Source organism: Sorex fumeus, unplaced genomic scaffold, assembly GCF_029834395.1.
Source record: "Sorex fumeus unplaced genomic scaffold, SorFum_2.1 ptg000142l, whole genome shotgun sequence".
Taxonomy (NCBI): Eukaryota; Metazoa; Chordata; class Mammalia; order Eulipotyphla; family Soricidae; genus Sorex; species Sorex fumeus.
Genome location: NW_026606199.1, coordinates 1,300,763 through 1,315,000, shown reverse-complemented (window position 1 = coordinate 1,315,000; position 14,238 = coordinate 1,300,763). Strand labels below are relative to the sequence as shown.

Below are 14,238 nucleotides of genomic sequence, written 5' to 3'. Positions count from 1 at the left end.
CAGGGGGAGTTGAGTCCATTAATTTGCTATTTCTTTTATAGTTGCCTGGTATGTTTTGGTTTCTTTCTCTTCTCCTTCTATTCCTGTTTTCTTTTGGAGGGAGTAGTTTTAGTATCCTGTTTTTAAAGCTATATCCCTTAATTGAATTATGGTTATTTTCTCGAGGTTGCTAAGGGAATGAGAATATTGATCTTTGCCATAGCCCAGGCGTGGCGGGGAGCCTGTGTCCCGGGGAGACCCGGAGCAGTCACGGAGTGGGAGTCCGTTCCCATCCAGGAACTCGAATCTCAGCCTTTCCCATGGAACCCATCGATCCATCTGGCATTTATTTGGAAAAGAGGATTAACTGGAGGAATCTGCTTTCCTTTCAGCTGGCTGCCCCCCGTGATCCACCCTCTGATTCTCCTGGATCTGAAATGCTCCCTTGAGGGGACATCACATTCTCACGGGCATTTGGGTGGGCTTTCTTGCTTCTCTGTCTCTCCCTGTCCCCCAGTTACTGGTGGCTGCTTGCTGAGCCGTGATGAGTCTCTGGCTCCGTCATTCCCATTGTGTTCCTGCACTGCTCGCTGATATTTCATGTGAATCTGTAACTCCGAAGGAAACAGCCACAGAGGGTCGTATGAGCAGTGTGGGGACTCTGAGAGAACGCAGGGGTCCCTGACGGCCCTCGGGGTGGTCCCCACCTTCCACCTGGCCTTGTCTGCATGCACATGTCCCACCCGGTGGCATCAGCCATGAGCATCACCCTCTCTTGGCGGGAAGTGTCACCCACCTTTCCCACGACCCCCCCTCCACCCCAGCATCCCTCAGCGTCACCCCCCTCCCCGGGGGCTGCAGGGGAGTGTGACACCTCCTATTGTCCGGAAGCTTGGGGAGAATGGGGGGTCCTCAGCCCTGCTCCCCCACCCTGGCCGTATGAGGACTGGTCCTGCTGAGCTGAGCTGGGCAAGCCCTTGCTGGGCAAGCCTTCGCCCAGACCAAGGGCACAGGAGAACGTGCCGTGGACAGAGGCAGGAGCACTGCCCGCATGGAGCTGGGCATCTGCCTCTTTGACCCTCAGGGGCTGGACACTGGTGCAGGGAGAGTGTCTAAACCCACACTCAGGCTGCCCAGGGACCTCCATGGCGTGGGACCCTTCTGGGGCGACCCTGCCAGATCCACCCCACGGGCCTCTGTGTTCCGTTTTTTTTTTTTTTTGCTTTTTTAGGGTCACACCTGGCAATGCACAGGGGTTCCTCCTGGCTCTGCACTTAGGAATTACCCCTGGTGGTGCTCAGGGGATCATATGGGATGCTGGGAATCGAACCTGGGTCGGCTGCGTGCAAGGCAAACGCCCTACCCGCTGTGCTATTGCTCCAGCCCCGCCTTTGTGTTCCTGAGGATTTGTCTCTCCTTGATCTGGGCTGGAGCGATAGCACAACGGGTAGGGCATTTGCCTTGCACGCGGCCCACCCGGCTGACCCAAGTTCGATTCCTTCGCCCCTCTCAGAGAGCCCGGCAAGCAACTGAGAGTATCTCGCCCGCTTGGCAAAGCCTGGCAAGCTCCATATGCCAAACACAGTCACAACAAGTCTCACAATGGAGACGTTACTGGGCCCGCTCGAGCAAATCGATGAACAACGGGAGGACAGACAAGGGCTACAGATCTGGGAAGAGCTGTTCGGCCCCTCCTGCGAGGCAGGATTCCTACTTGGATGAATCACACGCTCCTTCGTTTCTCGCTAAGCACGGTTAGGGTTTGGTTTTGTTTTTTCAAACTAGTTATTTTTCTTTTCCTGTCATAGCGAAATTCAATTTTCAATTTTATCTTCATAATGTTATTCTCTTGTATTGATTTCTATTATATACAATCTGGGACTGGCCTGTTTATTAAAATACCTTGCTGGTTTTAGTAGATATTCAGTTGATTTCCTTGGGTTTCCTAGGTAACTAATCATATCATCTATAAATAATTTCTCTTTTCTAATGTTTATTTCTCTAAGTTCTTTTTTATTGCTTTCTTGCACTCAAATACGAAGAACTTTTTCAAATGTATAAAAATTTCAGGGCCCCTTTTCATTCATTTTGGTCTTTGATATAAGAAGTTCTGTGTTTCTACATTGATTATAATATTGGCGATTTATTTGAGATACGGGTTCATTATTTCCAGAAATAGCCTAGTTTCTAAATGGGCATTTAAAAAAAACCCAGTGTTGGAGGCCGGAGCAATAGCATGGCAAGTAGGGCACTCTCCTGGGCTGTGGCTGCCTTGAGTTCTATCTCTGCACCACATACGGGTCTGAGCACAGAGCCAGGAGCAAGCCCTAAGCAGAGTTAGGTATGGCCGAAAAAATAAAACAAACCTTGGATGTGTTCTAGAACCTTCTTGAGACATTCCAACTGCCCTTTCTTTCCCCAACTCTTTCTCTATCCCTCTCTCCTTTGGTCTCAGGATGATCCATTGACTTCTTGATGGATCTATTTCTTCGTTGATTTGAAGTTCTCAAATAAGTTCTCTCCTCTCCCTCTCTCTCCTCTCTTCTCTTCTCTCCCTCCCCTCTCTCTCCTCCCCCCACTCCTCGCTAGGGGTTGCACCCGGTGATGCTGAGACAGTGCTCAGGGGTCTCTCCGGTAGTTCTCAGGGGCCTGTGTGGTGCTGGAATCGAATCCTAACTCTGCGAAGCTTGTGCCCCAGTGCTCTGCGCCATCCCTGATGATGAATCAGGCCCGGGTGCTGAATTCCTCCGCATCCAGATGTCTTTTTCATTTGGGGGAACACATCCGACGCTGTCAAACATATCCCGTTTTCATACAGGGCTGAATTTAATCTCCTGGTGCTATTGATCTTTTGCGTTCACTTTAGGAAGGAAGAGTGGTTTTTCTATCAATCGTTATTGACATGACAATACTGTTTAGTAAACTGGCCCCAAATCCGGGGGCTTTGAACAATAAAAACATTCCTTTTATTTGTGAGTCTGGGGAGGGGGTGGGCAGAGACTTAGCTCTCAGGGAAGTGTTGGGCGTGTCTGGGGTCCTCTGTCAGCTGAGGGGTGATGGGGTCTGCTGGGGACACCCTTTCTTCCCCTCAGTGTCCTCATCCGGGCATCGTCCTGGCCATGACGAGGTATAGGAGCCTAGAGGCCTCCACATGCATGATCATCTCAAGGTTCCGTGGAGATCATTGGGTGGGGTGGGGGGGTCCCTGGCTGGCCAGTGAGCCTGGACTCCAGATCCCAGCTCCCAAGCATAAGGCTCCTTGGGGCTCTGACCCGACAGGGAAGCATCCCAGCCATTGTCGCAACCACTCAAGTCTGGAAGTTTCTTTTCTCGTGTGTGTGTATGTGTGTGTGTGTGTGTGTGTGTGTGTGTGTGTGTGTGTGTGTACCTACAGTCAGAATAACATGAGAATGATCTACCTTTGGGCTCTCAACACTCTCCTGCACATTGCAGCCTCCCACCCCCACCCCTGTGTACGTTGCTAGTTTGGATTCTTCAGTTTCTTACATCATCGTTGATTGGACTTTTTCTTGTTGAGCCAATTTTGGTAAGATTGTTTTCTTGAACAATCTTTTAGCATTTTCCCCATGTTCATAGCATAAAACCTGTGTAATACATGATCATAAGTTAAGTTTACTTTGTGCTTATTTTCTTTTTGTTGTTGTTTTGTTTTGTTTGCTTTTTGGGTCACACCCAGTGTTGCTCAGGGGTTACTCCTGGCTCTGCACTCAGTCCCCTGGTGGTGCTTGGGGACTATATGGGATGCCGGGGATCGAACCCAGGTCGGTCGCATGCAAGGCAAACGCCCTACCCGCTGTATTATCACTCCGGCCTCTTCAGTCCATTTTTCTTCCTCTATAATTATCTTTCTCTCTTGATAAATTTGAACATATAAATGTTTGGGGTTCATATTTGAGGAATACACTCACTTGCATTTATGAATCAAATCCTCTTGCTGCAGCTTCTAATTAGTCATTTATGTTTTTATTTCTTAAGTCCTTTCTCTCAATCGTCATGACCTTTGTTTGGTTTTGTAGCTTAATGCTTTATTGATACTGATTTCTCTTCATAGTAAATGTATTAAAAACAGCATTTTCCCATTGGCTGGGTGCTGTCTGCCTTCCCCCACTCACCTCCGCCTGGCGCATCTTTAGGAGAATGTTCTGGTCCGGTTCCTGTGGTCCTGGTGGGCCGCTCTGGGCCTGGGCTGTTCCCCTCATAGGAGCTCAGCCCCCAGGGGCAGCTCGGAGTTCCCCTTGATGGGGGATGACCCTGGAGTCGGGCGTGGCCGACAATGTTTTATTGTGTCCTGCCTGGGTGCTCCTCCCAGCACTGCTATCTTCTCACGTCCTGGGAGGCAGCGGGACCCTCGACCCTGGTCCCCGAGCAAGCGCCTCCCGCATCCCAGTGGACTGTCGCTGGCTGGCCATGTCCTTTCGGGATCCAAAGAGGAGGTGGAATTCTGGGGTGTCTGTGGGCTGAATCAGGGGGGAGGAAGAAGCGCAGGCCCCAGGGCGAGAAGGACACCATGACAGTCCCAGGGACGTGTCCATCAACAGGCAGGTGGGGTCAGTGCCTGTCGTGAGGGGTGCTCCCGCCATCTCACTGTTGGGGCTCTTGGGGGGCAGGCAGGGCTCTGCAGGAGGGAGGTGCTCTCACTGTCAGGGCCTACGGGGGTCCCCCCTGTCCCCACCCGCCTGACCTCTCGACTGCTCTTTTCCCTGGGCCCAGGATGCTTGGCCACAGCAGGGACTTGGAGGACAGTCGGGGTGTCCCCTCTAGGGAAGGAGTGGCCACATGGCTGAGAGAAGCCCACGGCAGGGGGCGCCCATGTGCTCAGGGCTCACAGGGCCCCTGCAGGCAGCGACTGGGGCAGGAACGGACCTCGAGTGCTGGTGGTTCCAGTGACCCTGGGCCGGCCTGTGTCACCTGGGGCCACCTTGGCGGAGGACAGGTGGTAGAAAGTCTGCTGTGACAGGGTCCGGGGTCTGCATGAGGCTGAGGGGCAGAGGGGGTCCCTGGGCCATCTGGAACTCTCTGGGCCGGACGCTCTCTGGGGCAGTCCCATCACCTCCTTCCTGGGGCTCCCACTTGCAGCCCTGTCAGCTGCCCAGAGCTGCCGAGATGGACATGTCGTAGTGGACAGGGGAAGATCAACCTGAGCTGAAGGTCAGAAGCTAAAAGGGAGAGGGTGTAGGGCGTGGCCCGCAGCAGGAGTGGCAGGAGTGAGACCAGGCAGGAGTCTACCCGCACCCACCGGGGGCCTCCCCAGCCCAGCACCTGCACCCTGGCTGCCGGACCCCCTTGCTAGAATAAAGTGCCTCAAACCCACCCCTGTGTCTGGCAGCTGCCCACCACAGAGCCTGCAGCAGGCACTTTGCAAACTGTGAAGTCCTGGCACGGGTGGGTGGTCCGTGCCCTCACCTCACCCCACAGGGCGGCAAGCAGAGCTCCGGGAAGTGCCCGGCTGTCCCCACCCTGCTGCCCTGGCAGAGCTCATGTGTGGCTCCGATTTGCACCGAGAGGGTCAGGTTCAAACACCCCACGGAAACCCCATGTGACAGTCCCCGCTCCCGCCGGCCCTTTGCATGCACACAGAGGCGGAGCTTTGCTGCAGGGATCTGGCGCATGGCCCTGGCTTCCCTGTCCTCACATCCCTGGGGAACAGGAAGGCTCTGACACCCCCCAGACCGTTGCTGGCAGTGTGCGCCCGCCCCGGAGCCCCCCAAGGTATACCCCGCGCTAGTCAAGAGAGGAAGGAGAAACAGGAGGAAATTGAGGTCTCGGCAGCGTTAGCACAGAGAGTATCAGGGGGTCCTGCCTAGGCACGCCTGGGTCCTGCTGGAGAGGGCTCTGGGGAAGGCGGGTGCAGAAGAGCCTGTCTGGACGCCCCAACCTTGCGTCCAGCCTCCCCACACTGGCCGGTCCTCCTTCCACCGACAGCCGCGGGCCCAGTTGTGCGAGCCTGGCTCTGACAGTCAGGCCGTCGGAGCTCAAGGGCTCAGAGGGCAATTCCGCCTTCGATCTCTTGACTCTAATGTCGAACCTTCCGCCCTGGCTGTGAGCCGGCTGGGCCAAGCCCCCCTCTTTCTCTTGGATTTCTTGTCTGTTAGTTTGCAACAACTAAACCCTCAACCCTGCGCCCACAGCTTCTTGGAAACTCGGCATCTCGTTCTGTTTGTCACACTCGGCTTTTGAGGGGAGCCGTCGGTTACCTGGAGAGTCAGCACCTCGGCTGGGCTCGTCTCAGGGATGTCCGGGGTCCTGGGGACTTGGGAGTTAGGTCACAGGGTAGAACTGTCGCATCCATCACGTCCAAATCCCGTGCTGCCCTCTGAGTGCTGTCCGGGGGCTGTGCAAGGGTTCCGTGACTCCCTGTTGTGAACTGGCTCTTCCCAGAGTGACCTGTGCTGTGGCTCTTTTTGGCGGCGCTGTTGGAAACTGCATGCCTGATCTCCACATGGGCACTGTTGTGGGAGCCAGCTCCTCTCATCGCTCAGTACCCGGCGGGCTCCGGGTCACTCACTTGGGTGGTTGGTGGGTCTGGAGTCACTTTGGGAGGGTCTTCATGGAGGGTCTTTTCTCAGACTTCAAAGGCGTTCGGTGCAAGGTCCCCGGGAAACTGGGCCAGTCCCTAGTCCCTGTCAATCAACCAGGGCCAGGGAAGGGGTCAAGAGCAGGAGAGCACCCATGCTAGCTGCCGGCTCCTTGTCCCCCGCGAGTGCCCGCGGCCACTCCAGTCCTCTCCTCCCTCCTACTCTGAAGTGTTTTTGTTTGGGGAACCACACACAGTTGTTCTCGGGGCTTGCTCCCGGCTCTGTGCTCAGGGATCACTTCTGGTGGGATTTGGGAAACCGTTTGTGGTGCTAGGGATTAAATCAGATTCACCCCGTGTGCAAAGCAAATGCCTCCCCCCTATCCTGCCTCCCCCTGCCCCTGCGTTCTGAAGCAGACGGGCCCTGGGGTAGAGCTGGAGAATGTCAGGCTGAATGCTGAGGTCACAGGAGACACTGCCCAAGGAACCTCGTCACATTATTGGTATTGTTGTTGCTATTTTTTTCTTTTTTTTCCAATTTTTATTAGTGAAATACCATGAGGTATAGTTGTAGACTTACATTTTCTTGTGCTTGGGTTTCAGTTATACAGTGATCGAGTACCCATACCTCCACCAGTGCCCATTCTCCGCCCACCACTGATCCCAGTATCCCTCCCACCCCCCACCCTCCCCATCCCACCCTGCCTCTGTGGCAGGGCATTCCCTTTTGTTCTCTCTCTCCTATTGGGTGTTGTGGTTTGCAAAAGAGGCAGTGGGTGGCAATCATGTTTAGTCTATAGTCGACTTTCAGCATGCATCTCCCCTCCTGGGAGGATCCTCCCAACACCCTTTATTTGGTGCTCCCTTCTCTATCTGAGCTGCCTTTTCCCCTGTTGCTATTTTTTTGGATCAACTTGGTGATGCTCAGGGGTTACTCCTGGCTCTACACCCAGGAATCACTCCTGGCGATGCTCGGGGGACCATATGGGATGCCGGGCATTGAACCCGGGTCGGCTCCATGAGAGACAAGGCACCCTCCTCACTCTGCCATCTTGCCAGCCCCACATTGGTTGGTTTAGAAACTGCTGTTTTGATGTCCCAATGTTAAGAGAAACAAAATGTATGCAGACTCTCTATTTTAGGTCGTGTCACTGTCCCGGGCCACTCGGGCACGGAGCTAGGCTTCATTCTAACCTGCTCTTATGGTTAGTCGGCGGGATCGCCCGGGGACGTATTCATGATAAGTTGGCAGCATCGCCCGGTGAGGAGTTTCCTGATGTCTCAAGGCTGTTCACACTTATTCTTTCCATCCACGCAGCACAAATGAAATTTTTATTTGCATCATCAAAAATACCAGTGTCTGGAGACATAAGCAAGGTGCGTGCAGAAAGCCCTCAGCAGGTGCTGGTGGGACGTATCTTGTGCCAGTTAAAAAGTAAAGAGTGAGGCTCCACTGTCCACGCACGGAGCCGAGAGATATGCCCACTCAGCAAAGAGCGCCCGACTCAGTTCCTTACAAAGGTTGTGTAATACGCCAGAGGGCTGGCGCAGGCTGCCTTGTAATTCTCTGTAGAATACTTCTGCATCAGCTTCTTACGGGCAGAAAGAAGTGAGCCAAAGGGCCCTTGCAGAGGGAGAGGCCGGAATCTGTGTCAAAGGGAGCTGTTCTCGGGAGTCTGAGTAACTCGTCTGACTAAGAACCTCGGAGGCCAACAGGCCCGGGGCTGGGGTGGTCATTCCACTGAGTCTCGGAACCTCCGAACACATTCCTTGTGCATGTGGAAGGGCCCTGTCGCCCAGGCCCCAGGTACTGGGTGGACACTGAGCATTCACACTGAGTCTTTTTCCTCCTCTTCCTCCTCCTCTCCCCTCCCCTCTCCTGGCCTTTCTCTCCCCTCCCCCTCTCTTCCTCCCTTCCTTTCCCTTCCTCCCCACACCTGGCCTGGCATTATTACTCAGAGGGCTTACGCCTGCTCTGCACTCAGAGACCACTTCTGGCGGGCCCAGAGGACTGCATGGAGTGCCAGGAATCGAACCTGAGCCAGCCACATGCCAGGCAAATGCCCTCCCCGCTGTACTGTCACTCCTGCCCCTTGGCTCTCTGGGACTAATGCCATCTCCACCCACTTCCACTCCTGCTCTTCCTACTTTTATTTTTATTTTTATCTCTAATCACTGCATGCCTTGGTGGGAATCTTCCCAGCTGTGAGTTGGAAGGGGACCGGGAAGGGGCGTCAACTGTCCAGTTGTCTCTGCTACTGACCCTGACCAGGCAGTGGGTAGCCCAGAGTCCCCGTTAGCACCACCCCCCTCCCTTCTGTTGCCCACGCCGCAGTTGATTAAACGGAGGGTCAGCAGTTCGATTTACCGATCCCTCATTGTGAGAAAACAACCAAAGCGAGTGCCACGGGCATCTTGTCATCAGATTGGTCTGTTCGCGGAGAGGAAATCTTCAGAGGCTGTGCATCCTCTGACCGCCTGGACCCGGTCTCTCTCACGCCGCGTCTCCTGGCCCGTGGCCAGGCTTCATTGATCCACAGCAAGGGCAATGCACTCAATAGCCGGTCCTTCCCCAGCCTGTGTACATCTCACGGCACACAGTAGCCCTCTCCACGGAGCCTGCGGTTCATCACCCACTATCATCGGCTCTCGGGAGCCGGATAACTGAATCAGAACTCACTTTGCAGCAGGAAATTTGAACGGTTGAATCCCACAGACACTCCCGAACTAGAGCCCAGGGGCCCGACTGCTGAGACACACCCGCTGCCCAGCACCAGCCCCTGGGACACGTCAGCCGCTCTTTGGGGCTCAGACACTCCCAAACCCTAGGGGTCTCCGCTGACATGCCCCCTCCCATCCTGCCCATGCCCTGCAGATCACTGGATCTCCCCATCAGAGTCTCCCATTCCTGGCTGGCCAGGTCCACGGCAGCACCTGTCCAGATGCCACGGCCACCCAGGTCCTCTTGTCTCTGTTCCAACAGGAGAGGAATCGGGAGGAGGGTTGTCCTGACCCCTCTCTGGGGCATGGGACAGAGGGGGCCATGCCTTGGGGGAAAACTGTGCTGAAGAGGGGAGGGCCGGATGATGCCGGCAAAGGGGCTGATGCCAGGCCGTGTGGGGGAGGGTCCGAGCCTGTGGAAAGGGGATGTGGGGAGGGGGCTGCCGTTGAGAAATGACTGCTGGACAAGGGTTTGAGTGAACAAGGTTAGGAGAACAGTAGGTCTGGAGCCATGTTGGTCCCCAATGGGGGTGGGGTGTGCTGAGACCCCCGGGAGCCCTTTGAGGGGATGAGGAGCACAGAGTCGGCCCCGGGAGCAGCATAGACCCCAGCTCACCCTCCACCAGATTCACGGGCCCTCTGCCCCCAGTGGGACCCTGGTCACCCCGACACTGGTTCACACCCCCCCCTGCACCCCTCATTCACTGTGCCCCATCTCTTTCTCTCTCACTTCCTCGGCCTCTGCTTGTGCTCAGCTGTGGGGTCATCCCCGAGCACTGGGCGCGACCAGGGCTCTGTCGCTGGCTGATGGGCTCCCAGTGTCGGGCAGGGGACTCTCGGGAGCAAGGCTGTCCCAGCAGTGACTCCTGCATGGAGGGAGATGAAATAGTGTGGATTGAAGAGCATCTGAGGAACTGTAAAATATCTGGGGATTCAAATTTCGAACCGCGTATGCCCTGGACGTGGGGAATGTTCTAGTCCCTTGACGCCATGCTGTCCTGAGTCGGGTCTGAGTGTCCAGGTGGGAAATGGGGCCCACGGGTGATGTGTCGGTGGCGGCCCCTTTCTGGGACCTGGGGCCAGCCACATCTGACGGGGAAGGAACCAGAGAGGAAATCATTGTCCTGACCTTGAGACTTATTTATGGAAGTGGAGTAAGCACCCTTCTCTGAGAGAGAGTGAGCGGTCAGAGGCCCCGCAGATGGGACCCCAAGAGGCGAGGTCACAGGGCACTTTCCTGAGTGGCTGTTTTGTTCATCCTGGTCTGAGCTTGGCCGTGTCACAGACCCACTCACGGGCGTAAGAGCCGGGCCTTGAGAGGGTGGAGAGGCACCCGGCATTGCGTGTCATGCCCTCCATGGGCGCGGGCTGGTGGCTTTCTTCCTAGTGCAGCAAAATCTTTGGCTCAGCCAGCATCCATCACCTGACACGTGGTCTTGTGTCCTTCCCTTGCATCCTGCAGGTCAGGCCTCACCCGGACTGTGCTGGACTGGGCAGTGGGGGCTGGGGGCCCGGAAGGAACACACAAGCTTTTGCTCTTCTCTGAGCTAGATGTTGTGGTCTGGTGGTCAGAGCATCCCCTGTTTTAACACTGAGATCGGGGAAGGGCCGGGGAAGGTCAGGTTTCTCGGCCCTCACCTGGCTTCAGGGTGTTTTCTCTGGGGCGGCAGAGCGGCGGGGCTTCCCGGCACGTCTGACAACCGGACTCTTTCCTTTTCCACGCAGGGGTGAGTTGGGGGAGCACCTTAGCACCTGCCACACCTGAGACCCCGGCAAGGGGTGGGGGCGGAGCTCATGAAGTGATCAGCATCTCGGCCTTGGATGGAAGCTTCTGGAACCCGATGGAGCAACTCCACCGGCAGGTCAGTGCCCTGGTTTCTTTCTTGAATGATGGTGGTGGTGTAAATCACACGTACGGTCCACAAGGTCTTTCATTCCGCCTGGGCTCGCTTTATTTATTTATTTAATTTGCTTTTTTTGGGGGGGTCACACCCAGCGATACTCACGGGTTCCTCCTGGCTCATGCACTCAGGAATTACTCCTAGTGGCGCTCGGGGGACCATATAGGATGCTGGGGATCAAACCCGGGTCAGCCACATGCAAGGCAAAAGCTCTCCCCACTGTGCTATCATTCTGCCCCCCCCCCCGGGCTCACTTTAACCTTATAAAGTGCTCTCAGCTGGGGCCGGAGAGATCGTATGGCAGACAAGGCACTGGCCTACAGGTGCGTGGTCCAGTGGATTCATGCCGGGGACCCCATACGGTCCCCTGAGCCCCGCCAGGAGTGAGCCCTGAGCTCAGAGCCAGAAGTAAGCCCTGAGCACTGTCCGGTGTGTCCCAGAAAGGAAAAAGGAAAAGTGTGGTCTTTCTCTTGCCAGGTAGATGAAATGCTCATGAATATTGAATTGTTTGGCGAGGCTCGGTGTTACATGTTGCTCATAAAAGCGATTTTTCACCACGTCGGGGTCCAGTTCCAGACAGACACCTTCCAGCCCTTTCCTCGAGCGCTGCCGCCTTTGATCTTTGTGCCTCTGTCACCACCTGTTGGCTGCGTTCTCAGTTCTCTGGAGAAACACTGCACTGCCACTTGAAAAATGTTTTGGATGCTACTTTAGTGACGGGCTGGAGCGATAGCACAGCGGTAGGGCGTTTGCCTTGCACGCAGCCAACACGGCTGACCCGAGTTCGATTCCTCCGCCCCTCTCGGAGAGCCCAGCAAGCTACCGAGAGTATCTCGCCCGCACGGCAGAGCCTGGCAAGCTCCCCGTGACGTATTCGATATGCCAGACACAGTGACAACAAAGTCTCCAATGGAGACGTTACTGGGCCCGCTCGAGCAAATCGGCCTTTACCTTACTTTAGTGACGTGTCACACTTTGTTTTCTTTGAGCCTTTGGCGATGTAAAGTGCAACGCACAGTATGTGACACGTTTGACTCGCTTTAATATTCTGATGGGTTTTGCCTGTCAAATGAACACGACTTTCTTAGATTTCAGAATGTCTTGGGCGGGAGAGTGAGTCAGCGGAGAGAAACCCGAGCTCTGCGGAGAGGTCGTGCAGATGGCTCCGTCCTTGTGTTGTGTGGAACTATTCAACAGTTATTTTTCATAATAGAAAACAGACCGGGGGGAAAATGGGCAGCTGAGGTCTCAGGCAGTTCTCTGGCTTTCTAGAAAGACACCGTGATAGGAGACGACTCACAGCGTTCATTCACACTCCTGCGAGGCTCCCTCCTGGAAACTGGTGCTCAGAAGGGCTGGAAGTTTGGATCGAGGGTGTCTAAATGCCAGAACTGCACCTTTCCGGTATTTCTGGTTAGCAGAGACGATTCTAAACAGAAGAGACAAACGCCGCTTCAGGATGGTTGAGCTGAAGGTGTTTCCTGGGGAGGGAAAGAATACATTAACGACCCTCCTCTCTCTCCCCTCCAGCTCCCCTTCCTCCTGCTCCCTCCCCCCTTCCTCTTTTCTTGTTTCCGTTTTTGGGCAGCACCTGGTGGTGCTCAGGGATCACTCCCGGGGGACTCTGGGGTGCCACAGGCAAGTGAGTGTCCCGGCTGCTGTCCCACCTCCAGGCCTGATCTTTCCCTTCGCCAGAAACAATGTAACCCACGCGATGGATACAGGGGAGGAGAAGTATCCTCTGCATTAAGATCAGTCCACAGGCAGGACGGAGAGGCAGAGCTGGGCACAGTCCCAGTCACAGGACGCACCTGGGAAGCAGAGCAAAAGCCCGGCCCCGCGCCTCGCCCTGCTCTGCGAGGCTCACACTCGCACCCCCCCCTTGGTTCTTGTGGTGATTGAGGGTCACGTTCTGAGGATGATGCTCGCTGGGCCTTGCACACACGGTTGTGGTGTTTGTACTTGGTCATGGTTCGTACTTGGTCATGGTGCTTGTACCTGGTTTTAGTGCTTGTACTTGGTCATGTGGTTGTACTTGGTTACACTGCTTGTCCTTGGTCAGGGTGCTTATACTTGATCATAGTGCTTGTACTCGGTCATGGTGCTTGTACTTGGTTGCAGTGCTTGTACTTGGTCGTGGTGCTTGTACTTGGTCATAGTACTTGTACTTGGTTGCAGTGCTTGCAGCAGGTCTTGGTACTCCTGGTGATGTCCACAGTGCCAGTGCCTCAGAGATCTCATGAATTATTGTGGTGCTTGGAACCACAACAGCAGGGCCTCCAGGCCCTTTGCAGTGACCTGGGGGAAGGACTCACACTTACCCTGTGCAGTGACCTGGGGAAGGACTCATCATGCGCAGTGACCTGGGGAAGGACTCACACTTATCCTGTGCGGTGACCTGGGGGAAGGACTCACACTTACCCTGTGCAGTGACCTGGGGAAGGACTCACACTTACCCTGCAGTGGCCTGGGGAAGGACTTACCGCTTACCCTGTGCAGTGCCAAGATCAAAGTCACAGACTGCAGGTGGGTGCACCGAACCTTCTGGCCTCCCCTTTGGGAAACAGACTCTTCCGTACGAGCAGACGGAGGTTGGGAGGCTGCAGAGAGGAACTGTGTTCCAGCTCCCACACCTCGTTTCGCCACAAAATGGGAAGATCAGCCCTTCTCGCCCCTGCACCCAGGTTGGTGGTAACTAGGCCCATCTCTCTGCCCGTGGCCTCGCCAGGCCCCTGGCCCCTGTTTCCTGACCCATCCAGCCACCACACGCTGTCCACCACATGGTGTCAGTGGATGGACAGTCGTGAGGAGGGGAGTCAGGGAGATCCTCTGCAGTTTTCTCGTGCCTCGACTGGGTGGGTCTGCTTGGGGACAAAGAGGAGAGGTCCTCTCTCAGAGGAGAGGACCGTGTGGGTCACTCCCCACCAAGGGCTCATTGTCCACATAACGTGGCCCTGTGGGAGGCAGCCGGGATCCACCAGCTCACGTCTTGGCTGTCTGAATTCTGAGCAGGTGGTCCCAGCTCCGAGTCACTGAAAGGTGCCAAGTCCCACCACCTGGCGAAGAAGCAGTTTCCGCTTGGTCTGAGGATCTTCGCGGCCA

General features: G+C 55.4%; 1 protein-coding gene across 1 annotated transcript in view; it reads left to right on the top strand.

The window, feature by feature from the left end:
• The window catches only part of ADAM12 (ADAM metallopeptidase domain 12), a 244,387-nt gene that overhangs the window by 20,036 nt on the left and 210,113 nt on the right, over positions 1–14,238 (top strand). Inside the window, exon 2 of the mRNA XM_056106700.1 lies at positions 10,961–11,097. Coding sequence (XP_055962675.1) covers positions 10,961–11,097 — 137 coding nt within the window. The remainder of the gene's footprint in view (positions 1–10,960; positions 11,098–14,238) is intronic.